Source organism: Leopardus geoffroyi, chromosome D3 (genome assembly GCF_018350155.1).
Source record: "Leopardus geoffroyi isolate Oge1 chromosome D3, O.geoffroyi_Oge1_pat1.0, whole genome shotgun sequence".
NCBI lineage: Eukaryota > Metazoa > Chordata > Mammalia > Carnivora > Felidae > Leopardus > Leopardus geoffroyi.
The window spans coordinates 24102081-24120710 of record NC_059339.1 but is presented as its reverse complement, the minus strand read 5'-3'; the positions used below and the strand labels follow the sequence as shown (position 1 = coordinate 24120710).

At 41.5% G+C, this 18630-nt stretch overlaps 2 protein-coding genes and 1 non-coding gene across 3 annotated transcripts in view; all 3 read left to right on the top strand.

The window, feature by feature from the left end:
• Positions 1 to 2618, top strand: part of HSCB (HscB mitochondrial iron-sulfur cluster cochaperone) — a 32471-nt gene extending 29853 nt beyond the window's left edge. Inside the window, exons 6-7 of the transcript XR_006707830.1 lie at positions 2301 to 2363; positions 2487 to 2618. The gene's annotated coding sequence lies outside the window, so the exon portion shown is untranslated. The remainder of the gene's footprint in view (positions 1 to 2300; positions 2364 to 2486) is intronic.
• Positions 2619 to 4540: 1922 nt separating this feature from the next.
• CCDC117 (coiled-coil domain containing 117) lies at positions 4541 to 17589 on the top strand. The gene is made up of 5 exons (XM_045459649.1): positions 4541 to 4899; positions 5541 to 5591; positions 10272 to 10496; positions 10939 to 11076; positions 14606 to 17589. Exons 1-5 carry the CDS (start codon positions 4718 to 4720, stop codon positions 14841 to 14843), a joined length of 834 nt encoding a protein of 277 aa, XP_045315605.1. The 5' UTR covers positions 4541 to 4717; the 3' UTR covers positions 14844 to 17589.
• LOC123588614 lies at positions 8988 to 9090 on the top strand. Its single transcript, XR_006707937.1, has one exon. It is a non-coding gene; the product is annotated as a U6 spliceosomal RNA (small nuclear RNA).
• Positions 17590 to 18630: the final 1041 nt, after the last annotated feature.

Genomic DNA, 18630 nt, shown 5'->3' with positions numbered 1-18630 from the left:
TGTTTGGAGTCTATAAATGAGCAAGACAGCTTCTGTGTACACATGCACACAAATAAGAAAAAAGACTAGAGGTGGGCCTGGGTGAATCAGTCGAGAGTCAGACTCTTGATTTTGGCTCAGGTCATGATCCCAGAGTCTTGGGATCAAGCCCCACGCTGGGCTCTGCACTGAGTGTGAAGTCTGCTTGGGATTCTCTCTCTCTCTCTCTCTCTCTCTCTCTCTCTTTCTCTGTCTCCCTCTGCCCCTCTCCCTACTTGCACGATCTCTCTGTCTCTAAAATAAAATTTAAAAACAACAAAATTAAAAAAGAAAAAAGACTCGGAGGATATTCATATAATGGAGCTCCCTGTGAGATGGTACTAAGGCTTTTTATTTTTATTTTTTGGCTCTCTATATTTTTATCACCACCTCCACTCATTTTCTACTAGAGTCTGTGTTAGTTTTATAACCAGAAAATACTGGTTTTGTTCTTAAAGACGACAGATAAGATGAGCCACCAGGAGAAGAGTCAGGAGGGTATTGTCTAAATGTCTGTATGTCTGACCCAGCAACTGCATGAGAGATTGACTGAAAGTCACTTCAAAGAGGCAGGCCTGGATTGTCACTGAAAAGAAGAGATGCTCTCAGCAGCCACCATCAAATTCTGTACCCGCTCTTCCCAGTCTACTGTAGAAGACGATGCACAATAATCCTCAGTCTTTTGCTTCTAGGGTCTGAAGTCCCAAGGAGTCTGTGTCTCACAGAGACACAGGGCTTTCTGCCAGGGAATTCAAACAGATGGAGCAAAGCCTAGCATGTTACGTCAGTGTCTAAGGTTGACGTGGGGTTGAACTCCTTCACTTATACATAAGGAAACTGGGAACCGTAACTTGCCTCAATGTTCTTATCTGTAAAATGGGGAGTAATAAAAGCATCTAACTCATGGCGTTATTGTGAAGAATACTTGACCTGATATTCGACCTGCAAATAGGAAGAACCTAATAAATTATTAATTCTAGTACATTGCCTGATAAGGGATATACAACTTAGTATAGAAGTATGAACTAAAGAATGAATTTGGATGGGCTTTCAAGAAATACAATTAGGTGGACAGTGGTTTTACAATGATATTTAGAGTATGACAGTTGTGGAGGTCAATGCCACAAAACAAGCCACTTTTGCATGAATGTTATTTTAAGTTAAAATAGAGCGTCTGGGTGGCTCAGTCGGTTAAGTGTCCGACATGGGCTCAGGTCATGATCTCCCCGTCTGTGAGTTCCAGCCCCACGTCGGGCTCTGTGCTGACAGCTCAGAGCTCAGAGCCTGGAGCCCACTTCTGATTCTGTGTCTCCCTCTCTCTGGCCCTCCCCGCTCATGCTCTGTCTTTCTCTGTGAAAAATAAATATTAAAAAAAATAAAAAAAAGAGAGCGAAACCCAACAGATTTAAGAAAAGCTCTTTACCACCCCCTAAACTGCTTGCTTTACCAGGAAGAGAGCCATTAACAGAGATTCTTCTTTACCAAGAAACTTACATACATAATAAGGGAACCTTTGTTTTCCAGAAACATCTCCCTACACCTTTTTGCTAATGGTCTCCCTCTCACTTTGTATCCTTTTTGTTTTGTTTCGTTTATTTGTTTATTTTTATTTTATTTTATTAAATTTTGTAAAATGTTTATTTATTTTTGAGAGAGACAGATTGCGCATGAGTGGGGGAGGTACAGAGAGAGAGACACACACAGAATCTGAAGCAGACTCCAGGCTCTGAGCTGTCAGCTCAGACACTCAGGCTCAAACCTAGGAATCACAAATTCATGATCTGAGACAAAGTCAGACGCTTAACTGACTGAGCCACCCAGGTGCCCCTATTTTTTTTATTTTTGAGGGGGAGTGTTGGAGGGGCAGAGAGAGGGGGGGATAGATGATCTGAAGCAGGCTGTGTGCTGACAGCAGAGAGCCTGATGTGGGGCTTGAACTCAGGCACCGGAAGCTTATGACATGAGCTGAAGTCAGCCACTTAACTGACTGATCCACTGAGGAGACCCCCCCCTTTGTGTCCTTGACCCCCACCCCTCTCTTTACCTCATATAAGCCCCTTTTGTTGCCTATGTTTGGAATTTCTTATCTATGTGGATTCCCCCCATGCACAAAATTAAGTTTGATATTCTCTTGTTAATCTGTCCCATGTCAATTTGATTCAGTCCAGCTAGAGGGACTTGAAGGGCAGGGGAAAATTCTTCCTCCCCAACACTCCCTTTTCATAAATATATATTTATATTTACATGTGTATATAATATCATCTGAAAGGGTATTTTTTCAGGCGAAGAATGAGGTGGCCATTTGTAGAAATGACCCAGGAGACTATGTTTTATATCCAATTGAGGTAAGTAGGGTGTTACCTTATGGAGGCAAAACTGGATTCTAAATGCCACTAAGAAAACTTAAACCTAATCTAGGATATTACATTAGGCAAAAGAGGTTCATTCTTTTCTTTTTTTTTCCTTAGACTATAATGAGGGCAAGGGAAATGGAGAAAGATGAAGAGAATTTGGAAGCATTTCACAAATAAAGCCCATAGGAATTTCTAACTGATTAAGTATGGGGGTGAACAAGAAGGAGGCATCAATGATGACACTTAGGTTTTGGGTTAGAAACAGAAAAGCATCTTCTGACAGCTGTAACTGGCTTGGTACTATCTATCACATAGACTTTGGTGTCTTCCTTTTAATTTTTTTTTTAATGTTTATTTTTGAGAGAGAGAGAGAGAGAGAGAGACAGAGCATGAATGGGGGAGGAGCAGAGAGAGGGAGACACAGAATCTGAAGCAGCCTCCAGGCTCTGAGCTGTCAGCACAGAGCCCAATGCGGGGTTGGAACTCATGAACCCTGAGATCATGATCTGAGCCAAAGTCGGACTGAGCCACCCAGGCACCCCAGTATCTTCCTTTTAAACAACTTCACAGGACATCACCATCAAACAAGGACTGAGATGTGACTTTGACGGATCAAGATAGAAACAAGACCACTTCGTAATCGTGTCTGAACACAGACAAAAATGTGAACATCATGCAAACCACAAAATTGGCCAAACATCCCCCTAGCTAATATGAAGGACTGTTGCTTCCCCACCAGGTTTAGCTTGCCTTCATTCTTCTCACCTTCTTGAAAAGACTAAGTTACCCAATCATAGAATTATCCTTGTTTTCGGACAATATAATTTATTTATTTATTTATTTATTTATTTTTTAAATTTTTTTTTTTCAACGTTTATTTATTTTTGGGACACAGAGAGACAGAGCATGAACGGGGGAGGGGCAGAGAGAGAGGGAGACACAGAATCGGAAACAGGCTCCAGGCTCTGAGCCATCAGCCCAGAGCCCGATGCGGGGCTCGAACTCCCGGACCGCGAGATCATGACCTGGCTGAAGTCGGACGCTTAACCGACTGCGCCACCCAGGCGCCCCATCGGACAATATAATTTCTAGAACAAAGCCCTGCTTCCTTGATCCTTCCCCCCAAATCACCTAAGACAGTCCCAAATCCTAGAAGAAGTTTTTCTTTTTTCTTCTCTTTTTCTTTTTCTTTTTCTTTTTATGTTTATTTTTTCAGAGAAAGAGAAAGAGAGAGAGTAAGCAGGGGAAGTACAGAGAGAGGGGAGGACAGAGACTCGGATGTGGGCTCTGCGCTGTCAGCAGAGCGCCCAGTGCAGGACTGGAATCCGCAGACCGTGAGACTTTGACCTGCGCCGAAGTCGACGCTAAACCAATCGAGCCACCCAGGTGGCCCTAGAAGAAGCTTTTTCTAACACCTTCTTACTGAGACACTCCCTCACTGTAAGCAATCAGTAAATCTATCTTTGTTCAGTTACAGGTATGTTCTTGGTGGTCTTTAGCTAAAGGGCATTTAAGCAACTAGACTGGATGATACTGTCATTCTCTGAGATGGGAAAAATGGTACGATCAGTGGTTGCGGTGGACTAACTCTGCTGGGCCCTCTGGCAAGAGTGTCTGTGGATCCAGTCACAGGCTGGAAGACTTGCCAGTACCTCTCACAAGCCTCCTGAGGTTTTTCCTGATCCTCCTAGCAGGTCTCTCTAAGGAAACACTAACTTCATTCATATTAAAACATGGAAAGAAATAATAGCTGGTATTTAACGAATATGTGCTATGTGCCAAGAATTGTTCTGGTGCCAAGCATTGTTCTAAGGGATCTATTCTTTGCTTGTTTTTTAAAGTAGGATTTACGCCTAGTGTGTGGCTCGAACTCATGACCTGGAGATCAAGCGTCGCAAGCTCGCTGAGCCAGTCAGCCACCCCAAGAGCTACATGTTTTTATTCATTTAATTCTCTCATCAACCCTAAGAAGATAGGTACTATTATTACCAGGTTTTACTATTGAGAAAACTGAGGTACAAAGGTGTGAGAATTGGAACCTATTTCACACTCAAGGCTCTTCAGAGCCATCCTCCAGCCCCAGCCAGCTAAGCCGAGGCAGCCATCTTGTTTGTAGTCCTCTTCGACTGCAACTCCCAGCACCCTTCGCGACAGCAGCTCTCCACACACAACAAATCCCGGCGTGCCCCTCGGCGGCCCGGGGTGGAGGGTTCTAGAAGGCGTGACGTGGGGTCGAGAGCGGGCTCAGAGGCGGGTGCCTCTCAGCAGTCGCTGTGGCCGCAGCTGCCGGGCCTGGGGACGCGGGCGGCCGGGGCCGTGGACGCAGCCTCCTCGTCTCCCCGGCCATGGCCGCGCTCGGCCGGCCCTTCAGCGGCCTCCCTCTGAGCGGCGGCCCGGACTTCCTGCAGCCGCCGCCGGCCTTCCCCGGCCGGGCCTTCCCGCCGGGAGTGGACGGCGCCGAGCTGGCCCCGCGGCCGGGACCCCGCGCCTCCCCGAGCAGCCCCGGCGGGAGCGCGGCGCGCGGACGGTGAGGAGCCGGCGGGGCGGGCGGGCGCGGAGCTCCGGCTCATTAATCCTCACGACCCTCCGCGGGGGGCTCCTGAGCCCCCACATAGCGGATGAGAAACTGATCCCCAGGGACGTTAACTGTAAGTCGCTTGGGGCCACACAGCCCGGGAGTCCGGGGAGGACCGCGGCAGGCCTGCGCTTCCGAAAAGTGAGCAGACTTTGCCGAGCTTGTCCACTTCGGGCCGGGGGTGGAACCCGGGCCGCCCGGAGCCCGGCCGTCCCCTCGGCGCGGCCGCCAGTGCTAACTTTCAGCGCTTCTCAGACACACACTCGGGACAGAAATGGGTCCTGCTAGTGAGACCGTGGAAGTAAAGTGCTTAGCACAGTGCCTGCCCCTAGAAACGTTTTCCCCACGTCGGTCCCTCCGGATTCATTTCCCACTCTCTTGACAAAGTGAGAAGTTGAGATTTCAACTTCTGACTCCGCCAGGACCACCCAACCAGACCGACCTTGTGATCTGGATATCCAATCCCAGTCGGGAAGGAAGGGGACAAGCCAGTACTTGTGGCATCGGCAAGATTATTGGGGAAAGGAAGAGTGGATGCCGAAAGCACAGGCTCAGTAAATTTCTCAATTGACTGATTTTGTTTGTTTCAACAGTGTTTCAGTTCGCTGTAAAAAGAAACACAAGCGAGAGGAGGAGGATGATGAGTAAGTTTCAGGTGCCATTTATTCACTTTGTGGTCATTTAATCTATTTTATATTCTCAGTTACCTAAAAGTGAAAAGGTGAAACATTAGGTATCTGTGCAAGGAGGCACAAGGAACTGCTAACATTGGTCGCCTTTTAGGGAAAGTAACTGGGTAGCTGGCATGCCGGAGGGAGACTTCTCTCTGTAATCCTTAGCAATGTTTGAGTTTTCATCCATGTAAATATTATTACGTGCAGAAAGTAAAAGAATTTCAAGTGTGCAAAAGGGTAAAAATTGTAAAGTGTTAGAGTGCATGCTCCGCTTTTCTCCACAGATGCAACCCCTGTTACCTGTTTCCAATTTCTCCTTTGGAAGATAATCTAAAAACGAGTTTATAACTGTATATACGTCAGGTTTTCTACATTTCTAAGAAGGTAACTTCACATTGTGTAACACTTTGATCTTTTCATTTTGCTATCCTGTGGCTTGTTGCATATGGGCAGGTAGACTTCTACCTAATTTCTTTTGCAACATTGAATAGAATTCTGTTGTAAGTAGGTATAGATCATTAACCAGTCTCCTGTCCATGGCTTTCTAAATTCTTTCTAGTCTTTGCTTTTACTGTAGGTTAAATCTACCATGCCCTTCTTTTTTAAAGTTCCTTGTAGGGGCGCCTGGGTGGCTCAGTTGGTTAAGCGTCAGACTTCGGCTCAGGTCACGATCTCTCGGTTGCTGAGTTCAAGCCCCACGTCGGGCTCTGTGCTGACAGCTCAGAGCCTGGAGCCTGCCGGATTCTGTGTCTCCCTCTCTCTCTGCTCCTCCCCTGCTTGCGCTCGCTCTGTCTGTCTCTCTCTCTCTCTCTCTGTCTCAAAAATAAACATTAAAAAAAAAAGTTCCTCGTATATATGTACAAGTAGGTTAATGGATTTCTAGATGGGGTATGGCATGCATTTTAAATTTGAACAAGAGTTGTTGCCAATTTATATTCCTTTTAACAGTGGAAATGGTTGCTTCTCCATCTTGTCACCAGAACTGTATTTTCAAACTGTTCGTTTGTTTGTTTTCAAACTTTTTTTTTTTTTAACCTCACTTCCGGGTAAAATAATTACATCTCCTAGACAGGCAGTGTAATAGAAAAATGAGTGAAAGAATCTCTCAAAGAAGATATCGAAATGACCAACCAAAAGAAAGGTGTTCATTTAACTTTATCAGTCTTCAGGAAAATGCCTAGTAAAAGCCTCAGTGTGATCTACTTTACCACCAGACATTGGAGCACCCAGTAACTCTGCAATACTATAGATGAGAATGTAAATTGGTACAAGCACTTTGGGAAATAGTTTGGCATTATCTAGTAAGTTGAAGGCATACCTACTCTGTTACCCAAACGTTCCACTCTTGAGTAGGTACACACTCGCAGCAGGAGGCACGTACAAGAAGGTTCATAGCATCCTTGTTCATAATAGCTCTAAACTGGAAAAGACCCATAGGTCCCTCAACAGTAAAATGGGTAAATTAAATTCATACAAAGGAATTCTATTCAGTACAAAGGGGCAAAAGAGAATGTATTGCATTTATCAACATGGATATGTCTTATAAGCATAATATGAGCAAAAAAAAAAAAATCCCAAGAATGTATACAGTACAATTTCCTAAGTATAAGGTTGAAAGCCAGGCATAGTTTTGCCCTAAACATTGTTTAGGGATGCATATTTACGTGCTTGATAATGTATTTTTTATTTTATTTATTTATTTATTTTTTAAGAATAGTTTAAATTTTTTTTTTCAACGTTTTTATTTATTTTTGGGACAGAGACAGAGCATGAACGGGGGAGGGGCAGAGAGAGAGGGAGACACAGAATCTGAAACAGGCTCCAGGCTCTGAGCCATCAGCCCAGAGCCTGACGCGGGACTCAAACTCACAGACCGTGAGATTGTGACCTCGCTGAAGTCGGACGCTTAACCGACTGCGCCACCCAGGCGCCCCGATAATGTATTTTTTAAAAGAAGTAAATACTGTAATACAGTGTTTACCTGTAGGATGGAGAATATAGAGTACCATTTTGGGATGTTGGCAGAGGTCTGTATCTTGAATGTTACTATTTTTTTAACGCTTATTATTTTGAGAGAGAGCAGAGGAGGGGCAGAGAGTGAGAAGGGAGAATCCCAAGCAGGCTCTGCACTGTCAGCCCAAAGCCTGATGTGGGGCTCAAATTCACAAACTGAGATCATGACCTGCGCCAAAACCGAGAGTCAGATGCTTAACCGACTGAACCACCCAGCCGCTCCTACAAATGTTATTTTTATGGATGCATATTTTCTAATTATTCATTGAATTGTATAAGTGTAGGATTTCATAGTTAAACTATGATCACTGTTTTAACTTATATCTTGTAAATTAAAGTTACGTCGAACATCTTTTCATTTAATGCATTCGTGTTTCATTGTGTCGGTTGTTCATGTTTGTGCAGATTTCCTATTGCCGTATTGATCTTTTTCTTGTTCATCCATAAGAAATCTTTACGAAAGAAATCAGTAGTTTGTTATGTGTGTTATGCTTCCCCAAAATTTGTCATTTGCCTTTTAACTTTGTGTAGGTTTTGTTTGTTTTTTGGCCAGCAGAAACTTTGGATTGTCTAACTTTTTGAAGCATAGGCTAAATAGATTTGAAAGTTGTGTCAGTTTAAAAACCATCAGGCCAGACAGGATTTAGGTTCTTAATTGCCTTGGGATTGCTGTGCATACATAGGGACCTCTTTGCTCTTGTCTTTTGGAGTACTCTGTAAGACATTCTTGAATAAAGAGTCCCAGTGAAGCGTAAAATCTGTTGGCTTAAAAAGTTAACCACCTTTGGGGTGCCTGTCTGGCTCAGTTGGTAGAGCATGCAATGGGGTTGTCAGTTCAAGCTCCACATTGGGTGTAAAGCTTACTTTAAAAAATAAATAAAACCATCTTTAATTTACAGATGAAGAGATTGAGGCCCTGAGAATGAGGAACTTGACATTTGGATATCTAATGCATGCTGCCCACCTGCCACTTCCATAGCTCTTATCTGTACTTTGAAGTCTTTTATATCACATTTTCTTTGGAGCTTAATTATCATTGATGTCTAATTACTTGCAAATGGACCTACAAGGCATGAGATAATTTAGTCCAAATCGTGTTGGAGGTTAGAGATCAGAACGCAACTCTTACACTCAGTTGCATTTCGTAGTTGAATTATTGGATGTGCTAGGAAATTATCTGTTCTCTCCAGATAGATGTATGCTTCTTCTTAGCTGGTTTGGTGTGTATAGTTTCTCCTGCTTTCCAGAACACCACACCATAAAACTATCCACTATTACAGAAATATTTGATGTATAGCTAGACATTTTTAATACTTTCTTATCAGTTAAAGCCAACTATAAACCAAACATATTGTGCTCACTTCAGCAGCATGTGTACTAAAAATTGGAATGATACAGAGATTAGCGTGGCTCCTGTGCAAGGATGATACACAGATTCGTGGAGTTACATATATTCAGATTATAGCTATAGTTGTGAGCATAGCATAAGATTTGGAGTTGTTGAATCACTATGTTGTATACTGTAAACTAATGTAACACTGTGTGTCAACTATGCTAAAAAGAAAAAAAGACCTCAAAAAACTAAACCATTTTTTAAAAACATTTAATAGTTGATTCCAATAAAAGTCTAGGTTCAAGAGAGCATTGTCAGATTTTATCTTGCCAGAGACTTTAATGTTGATTTTTGTATCCTTTTTTTTTAAAGTTGATTTTTGTAGTTGTACCGTGAATAGAAATTTCTTGTAAAATACATACCACTTCCTTTGACCTTCAGTTTAGAGAGTCAGAAGCTGTGGTAGCCATTAACAAATTTTTTTTTTTTTTTTTAGTTGCAGAGCTGTGTTCTGTTTCTGACACTGCACTTGCTGGTACCCAAGCAATAAAGTACTTCTGGTCTAAATACTTAAATAGAATAGGACCAGTTGTCTATTTTACCTGCTTCAGAGTGTTTTCAACTAAATTGGGCATGTTGTAGTACATGCAAATACTAGTTCATGGCATAAGCTTGAACTGTTGAACTTCCTGTAAGGAGGCCGCAAGTTCCAGTGAGAATGGCATAAGAGCTAGGACTTGGGAGCTTTGGTGTCTGGTGCCCAACGTGTAACTCTACCTTATATGACAAAGAGACTCAGAGCCAAACCATAGTCTCTGACATTCTGGAGAGGATCAAGAGAATCATCTATAGCCTATTGGAACATACCTGATCAAGCATGTATTTTCATCCTGCAGGAGTATAGAACACCTGTAGACTATCTCCCCATGTGGAGCAAGCAGAATTGTGACAAAATATGGCTGGTGCTGAATTGCTGCTTTGTGGTTTTGGTTTCTGTACTTTCCACGTGACCTACCCAGAACCAAATAGGAATGACTTTAAGTTCCCACACTGAATACTTCTCATCTGAGAAAGCAAAATCTTGCAGGTACAGTCTGATATAGTAGAGAGCAGTAGAAGAAAACATCTCAAGGAGGCTGTCAAAATGACAGAAAATGCAAAATTCTCCATCTTGCAATCACACACTATCAAAAATTAGAGTTTTTTGTATAAGAGTTTAGGCATAGGGATTAGACATAGGGATGATAAATGTTTTATTTATATGATTCTGAATTTTCATTGATTTTTTTTTTTTTTTTTTTCAGTTGTCCAGTAAGAAAGAAAAGGCTAACTGAAGCAGGGCTGTGTGCTGGTCCTAATGACTGGATTCTTTGTGCACATCAGGATATAGAGAGTCATGGAGTAAATCCGTGTACTAGTGGCCTCTCTGCACCTGGCATGTTAGATGTAATTTGTGAAGAAATGGATCAGACAACGGGAGAACCACAGTGTGAAGTTGCCCGAAGGAGGCTTCAGGAAATTGAGGACAGGTAAATGGGTAGTGTATGTTGCTGGCTTCTTGTTGGTCTCATGTGCCATCTCTGCTCTCTTAAGCTAGTCTAATTAGTCAGTTTGGTCATAATGGTGAATCTCAATCTCTCAGACTATGAACTCAGAGTTTACACATTAAATGTTAGAGTAAGTTCTTCTCATAGAACTTTGCTGGATGTTAGTGTTTCTGAATATTAATTTTTGGTTTATGGGAGTTTTCAGGGACATGTTCTTCAAATTTGATTGCATCTGATGTAAAACTTGTGTTAAATACTGAGTAACTCTTCTGCCTGTACTTTCTTCACTCAGCCTCATGTTTTACTTGATCTTTTCCTATAGCATCTGTTGCTTTTATTATTATTTTTTAAATTTTGTTCAATTGCTACAGTACATAACAGCTTGACTAATTTTTCTTTCTCTGCTTCTGCTGCCTTTATTTAGGATAATTGATGAAGATGAAGAAGTTGAAGCTGACAGAAATATTAACCATCTCCCCAGTCTTGTTCTTTCTGACACCATGAAAACAGGTTTGAAGAGGGAATTTGATGAAGTCTTTACAAAGAAAATGATTGAGTCCATGTAAGTGTTGGTTCCTGGTTTCCCTTTAATTGTGATCTCGAAGGGAGACCTGGTGGTGTCTCCAGACAAGGCCCGTGCTATCCTAGTCTTGTCTCCTGCTCACCAGCCCAATGAAAGTACGATAGGTTTTCTATTTAGCTTAGTCTGGATACAGACTTTTTTCTGTTAACTGTGGGTGAACAAGATCCTGTGCATGGACAAGTTTGAAGTATACATACCTTCTTAACCTCAGATTCTTCTGAAGTTCTGAAGTGGGTGACCATCTAATACTTCGGGATGGGAGGATTGACGACAGCCTGTTCTCTTAAAGTATTGTCGTAGGATATGGAACCACATTTCAAAAGCTCTTGTTTACCAGCCTCTCTCAGTTGTTCCGGAACACCATTAAGACCTAGAAAACAGGTGCCTGGGTGGCTCAGTTAAGTGTCCGACTTCGGCTTAGGTCATGATTTCACCACTCATGAGCCCTGCATCAGGCTCTGTGCTGACAGCTCAGAGCCTGGAGTCTGTTTTGGATTCTGTGTCTCCCTCTCTCTCTGCCCTTTTCCCACTCTGTCTCTCTCTCTCTCTCTCAAAAATAAATAGCATTAAAGAAAAAAAATTTTTAATAAAAATAAAAAATAAAAAGATCTTAAAAATAAACCAGAAGAAATCTACCATCAGCCAAAACAGTTACCACAAAGGCCACAATCCAAAGCTCGTGTTCTTGTCTCATAGTGGATAGTCTCTCAGGGCTTTAGCTCTAAGCCAGTTTGCTCTTAAGTTAGACCCAGCTTACTGGGCTCAGGTACCTGGATTCTTAGATCATCAGAGTAGAAACGAAGAAACAGCAAGTGAGAGCAGTACAAACTCATAGTAGTGAGTAGTGACAATACAGTGTGAGGACTAGAGTGGAAACTAGAAAGCACACATAACCTAAAAAGCAAAGCAGCCTGGGGCCATTAACATAAAAACTAATGCTAGTCTGTAATTCCTATAGTCCTTGAGCTTACAAGATCTGAAGCCATCATTATCCACGTGTAAAGTAATAGTGAAGTCACAAAGTGCCATTTAGGTGTTGCCTGGAAAATACCGTAGACAGATTTGATACTTTGTGAGGGTAAGTGTCAGATATCTGAAAAAACCTCTTAGGACACCAGCCCCAGTGATGCCAAGCAGATGAGGCATTATTGCCTTTGGCCACAGTGAGTTCAGCTGCTGCTTGATGTTAGATCACAGAGGTTTTGCATTAGCCCCCTAGCTCGAGCTTATAATTAACTAACCAGCCCTGAGAGTGGGTAAATAGCCAAGAGTAAACAGGTCATGTTGCCCTACAACCTAAAAAAAATAGCACTTTCTGCTCTCAGTAGTTTTCCAGAAGCTAACCTTTGGGAGTATTCTTCATTGTGGTTTATTTAGTTTTATTTGCCTTTAGGTTCCAGAAACCATCAAACCATCACTGGATGGAGGAGGACTGAGGGGCAGGCAGGCCCTGGCAACATAATCGTTTAGACTTATTGCAAAAAGCATTATACTTCATAGTTATACTAAGCAAAAGGTATACAGAGATGCTTTTAATGTGTTTGGTCAGTGTTTCATTTATAGTTTAGGGGCATCTGGGTGGCTCAGTTGGTTGAGCATCTATCTGACTTCGGCTCCGGTTATGATCTCATGGATCGTGGATTCGAGCCCCACATCGGACTCTGTGCTGACTGCTCAGAACCTGGAGCCTGCTTCGGATTCTGTGTCTCCCTCTCTCTCTGCCCCTCCCCCTCTTGCGCTGTGTCTCTCTCTCTCTCTCAAAAATAAATAAACATAAAAAATTTATAATAGTTTAGTAGAAGATAGTAGCTCATATCTACTAATATTAACCACAATTTGAGAAACTTATAACAGCATTGAATCAAGGGCCTCTGTTTTTCTTTTTCTTTTTTTTTTTTTTTTTTTTTTTTTTTTTAAATTTTTTTTTTCAATGTTTATTTATTTTTGGGACAGAGAGAGACAGAGCATGAACGGGGGAGGGTCAGAGAGAGAGGGAGACACAGAATCAGAAACAGGCTCCAGGCTCTGAGCCATCAGCCCAGAGCCCGACGCGGGGCTCGAACTCACGGACCGTGAGATCGTGACCTGGCTGAAGTCGGACGCTTAACCGACTGCGCCACCCAGGCGCCCCATCTTTTTCTTTTTTTAATCTAATTTATTTTTTATAGTTTACATCCAAGTTAGCATATGGTACAACAATGATTTCAGGAATAGAATCCTTAAGCCCCTTACCCATTTAGCCCATGCCCCACAACCCCTCCAGCAACCCTCTGTTTATTCTCTATATTTAAGAGTCTCTTATGTTTTGTCTCCCTCCCTGTTTTTATATTGCTTTTGCTTCCCTTCCCTTATGTTCATCTGTTTTGTATCTTAAAGTCCTCACATGAGTGAAGTCATATATTTGTCTTTCTCTGACTAATTTCACTTAGCATAATAAGGGGCCTCTTTTTCACATTGGATGTTTATATTGCTTTTATTTTTAAATATTTTAAGTAATCTCGGGGCACCTGGATGGCTCAGTCGGTTAAGTGCCCGACTTCGGCTCAGGTCATGATCTCATGGTTTGTGAGTTCGGGCCCCACGTGGGGCTCTGTGCTGACGGCTCAGAGCCTGGAGCCTGCCTCAGATTGTCTCCCTCTCTTTCTGTCCTTCCCCCACTTGCCCTCTTGTCTCTTTCTGTCTCTCAAATATAAATAAACATTAAAAAAAAATTTTTTTTAAGTAATCTCTATGCCCAGTGTGGGGCTTGAACTTAACAACCCTGAGGTCAAGAGTCACATGCTCTTCTGACTGAGCCAGTCAGTTACCCCTGTGTTAGTTTTAATCACAGCATCAGTACAGCTGGTTGGTTTGGTTAAAAATGCATGCAGAACTGTAAAATTATATGTATTTGCGTGTCTTTCTAAAGATATGTTTGGATCATCACAAGTCTATTTTTTGTTTTTTTTGTTTTTTTTCTGTTTTTAGTTTATGTACTTAGGGACACATGGGTGGCTCAGTCAGATAAGCGTCTGACTCTTGACTTCTGTTCAGATCATGATCTCACGATTTGTGAGTTTGAGCCCTGCATGGGTCTTAACGCTGACAGTGCAGAGCCTGCTTGGGATTCTCTCTCTCTCTGCCACCCTCCCTTCCCCCTCTCACTCGCACTCTCTCTCAAAATAAATAAAATTTTAAAAGAAAAAAAATAAAGTTTACTTACTTATTTTGAGAGAGAGAGAGAGAATGAGCGGGGGGGGGGGGGCAAAGAGAGGGAGAGAGGATCTGAAGTGGGCTTTGTGCTGATAGCAGCCGGATGCAGGGCTCGAACTCAAGAACCATGAGATCATGACCTGAGCTGAAGTTGGATGCTCAACTGACTGAGCCACCCAGGTACCCCATACGTCTCCTAGTTTGATGCCATCAGTTCTTAACTCTAGATACTTGGTAGCAAACATTAGCTTTTCAACATGTATCCTTTATTTCCGTATCCTAAAAGTTTTGATAAAGTCTGTGTTTTATGTCTTAGGAGCCGTCCTTCCATGGAGCTTGTGCTCTGGAAACCTCTCCCTGAACTCCTTTCTGATAAGCCAAAGCCGTCATCTAATGCTAAGAACTACACAGGAGAGAGCCAAACCAAGCATGCAGCTGCCGGCACTGCCTTCCCTGGGAGAACTGAACTGTTCTTGGAACCTCGGCAAACAGGGATGCCTGTTTACAGTGGTTTGGAGACAGCCGCTTGCACAGAAGAAGAGATGGAACTCTAGAAACCAGTTTCTATGCTAAAGTTGTCAAATTTTAGAAGGCTCATGTATTTAGTCGTGAGCCTACTTGTATAGTATAGGGACTTGAAAGTTTTATGAAACGGGTGTAATAATATCTCCACCTGTGATTTGGGGTGGGACTCTCATTTTGGGTAGCCATTTCTTGAATCCAACTTTTTGCCAAGGAAGCTTGTCTCAAGGGAAAAGCAGTTTTCCAGGGGGCTTATTAAGGGAATGTGAAATTGCGGCCTGCAGAGGCAAGTATAAAAGCTGTGTATCTAAAGGTGACTTAAGTCATCTGTTACATTATCTAAACCATTCAGATAATCAGAGAAAATTCAGATGCTTTGAATCTGAAAAAGATGCATTAAGAAGGATGCTCGTACTATGACTGTGCCCTGACAGTTGAGTCACAACTTCCATCTATGGATATAGGAGCTCTGTTTACGATGGTGACTGTGTATGATTGGGAAGAGGAGGGAGAAAAGCAGTAGCTTAAGCCTATTGCTAAGAGAGTTAACAGAGGCTCTGAAACTTGTATGTTGTCCGTTCTGTGTATCTATATTGATTTAATAGCTGGTAGCATTGTGGCTCACCTCTTAGCCTCTGCAAATGCAATGAAAATAGAAAGAAAAGGTTTTTCCTTCAAGGCTTTTTTGCCTTGTGCTACTGTTGCTCCTTGGTTTCCCTTGCACGACACTTCAGGAGTGTTTACAACGTAATTAACTTTGAACAATAAAAAGTGATTGTGAGGTAACCCATGTGTAAATTGGCTATGGAAGAAAGTTCCCTTAGGTAATCCCAAGGAACTGCCATGTCAGCTAAACCCAGCATTGATAGATATTTTTAAAAGGTTATGCCTGTGTTAGCAAGTCGAGTATTTTAGTGGTAACGTAGAAAACAGTGACAGAATAATGAACTGAGAACATATGGGTGAGTGACATTGAGATGTACTGAACTAGCCACTTTGCCTGGTGCTTCAGCTGTTGGTGCAGTAAACCTCAGAGTTAATAGAGAACAGCTTCCTACTAATAGGACATCTTCATCGTGAGGAACTAAACCAGGCTCAAGGTGTCCTTTGGGGATAACCAAGATTGAAGTTTTTTTATTTCTCAGGAAGGGCTCTTCTGTGTGGCAAGGACTCAGTAGTGCCGATTAAAACAACACTTCCTTTAGTGCTACAGAATATCCACTATAACTTATTAAATGAGTGTAATAGTGTAATACTGGCCCTTAAAACACACAATGGGAGACCACCCCAGTTCTTTTTGTTCTGTTTTGTTTCCCGGGTTTCTTCCTCCTTTGTAGGAATCAGATATCTTATGTAGAAAAAAAAATGGTTTATGCCAAGTAGAGGTGACTTTTGAGAAACCAGCTCCCAGGCATTTTTGAAACCCATGCTGAAATCCCTCCCCTTGTAACAGATGGCGTAGAAGTAACAAGTCTGTTCATTGGACTGTTTCTTCCTTTGCCTGTTGTTCCTGCTTTCTCTATTTCTGTCTGGATAGTCAGGAAAAGATTTAATGTTTAATATTTAAACAATATTTAATGTCTACACAGTAAAATTATTCGAACTTCAAACCAGTATTAAAACCAGTTGGAAACCAGCTAATAGTTTCTTAATCTCAGATTTAGAGATGAATGTAAACTGTATTCTGTTGAAATGTGCAAGTGTTTGATTCATGCTGTTTGAAAAACTCCTGCCGTTAGGTCATTGTTTAATGGGACCAACTTACAAAGTTTGTAGCCTTAAAGAAATCGCCGTGCTAAAAAATTTTGTTCTGGTGTAACTTAAAAACATGAAGTGACCATCCAGAATTTGGAGTTCGTCCCAGTGTTAGGGTGGAAGGGGTGACGACTTTCCAGAGAAGGACCCAAAACACACTTAGAGTGTCTTCGATAGGAATTGTGGGGCAAGCCTCTGCTCGAAGGTCTGTATGAGGAAAAGGAGGAACAGCTCCAAAACAAGGTTCTGATACCACTGGTAACTATAGGAGAGAATTAAGAATCTGTTCATTAAAATCCAAACAACTTGTTTCAGGAGTCAGATTATCTGACGTGATTAATTATTTCTGCAGGAAAATGGATGTTTAATGCTCCTTTTTAAACTTTATCCTTTTGCATATGTTTGTACAGAAATTTTCTTCATCCTTGTGGTGCTTATTCATCTGAGCCGTTTCCACAGTCTCCATGCCTCTGCTTTGTTTTTCTTTGTTTTTCTTTTATAGTGTAAGGCTTTTGCTTTTGCCTTAAGGTTTCCCTAGGGAATCAACAGGTCTTTTCATTTTCGTACAGCTTTGAAGCATGGATCAAACATTGGCTTATTATGCTAATGTGTGAAGAGAAAAACTGTCTAAAGCAGGTGAGCTTTAATGAACAAATGTATATTTTCTCTGAGTTTGAGTAGGTGTGTGTGGGTTTTTTTTTTTTTAATATAAAGTTAAGTCCAGTTCTCAAAAATATTAATCAGTCGTTAAAAAAAAAAAAAAAACAACTCATTTTCAAAAAAGGTGCAAATATAAAATTTAGAAAAAAACAAACTAGGGTGTGGGGCTAGAACCATGAGAAGAAATGCTTATTTATAAGCAGGTTCGTTAATTATTTTGGATTTGAAATTTGGTTTCATTATTTAATAGTGACAAGAATGGTGTAGTACTAGGAACGTTTTGGAAGATACTGTCAACTTTAAAATGAGAATCTGGTGTTTCTGTATTTTATTGTTTTCAATAAAACTTCTTAAGTGTTTTGATTTTGAGGTATTTGTATTCCTGCACATAAGTAAACAAAATTAGCTACCTCTTTCTTTTAAATTGTATTTAAAGCAGCATTCATATTAGTGAGGGGCTTAAGTTTATTTTGAAGAGGTGACTATGTTGGGTTATAAGTAAGCTTCATAAATGAATTAGCTATTTCCAAAATAAACTAGGTTTTGCCGTTCTAAAACCCACAGAATGCTTTCCACTCTACTTAGCAATTTGCTGCTGTCAGTCAATAGCATTGATTGGCAGTCGTGACTGATTGCCAGTATTCAGATGGCAGTAGTGACAGTCTTCAAAACTGTTTAAATATAGAGTTGGAAACAGTATATGGACTTCACAGCATTTTTGTTTTTACAAGTTGGGGACCTTTAAAAATAGGGAATAAGAAAATTGCATGGTATTTGGTTAGTGGTCATTCCCTAAGAGTTGACAGGTCGCTGGGTGGCAGTGTTGCCTGCATATTTACAATCTTGATAACCGTGAATCCCTGAATTGTGGGCAGGCGGAATTAAGTTTGGGGTGCAATTGTGGAAAACTCAGGATATTGTTTTTCACTAAAATTTGGAAATCACAGCTAAAAGTTACCTACCCTCGTTATTTTACAGATTTGGAAACTAAAGCTTAAGTAGTGAATGACAGTTTAGTATTAGAATCAAACTCAGCAGTTTCAGTGTTCTTCCTACTTGACCATTGGTTTTACAGTCTTCTCATAGAATACCTTAAAATGTCATTTAAATTTCATTGAAATAATCTACGATAGAGTGTGGTTCAGTCAGTGTGATACTAAACTCCTTGAGAAAATACAGTTTTGTGTATATCTGTCTGGTCCAAATACTCTGCCAGTGGCATTTTAGAGCTCAGTTGCATGCATTTAGACTACAGCTCCAGCAAGACAAGGATGTTGTCTTTCAACAACTGATTAGTGGGTAAACAGGCCCGTCTTCCTGTCCTTTAATGAACTTGAGAAGTCCCCAGGTAAAGATTTCATTCTTAGCATATTAGAATTTAACTGATAAAAACTTTCTGGAGTA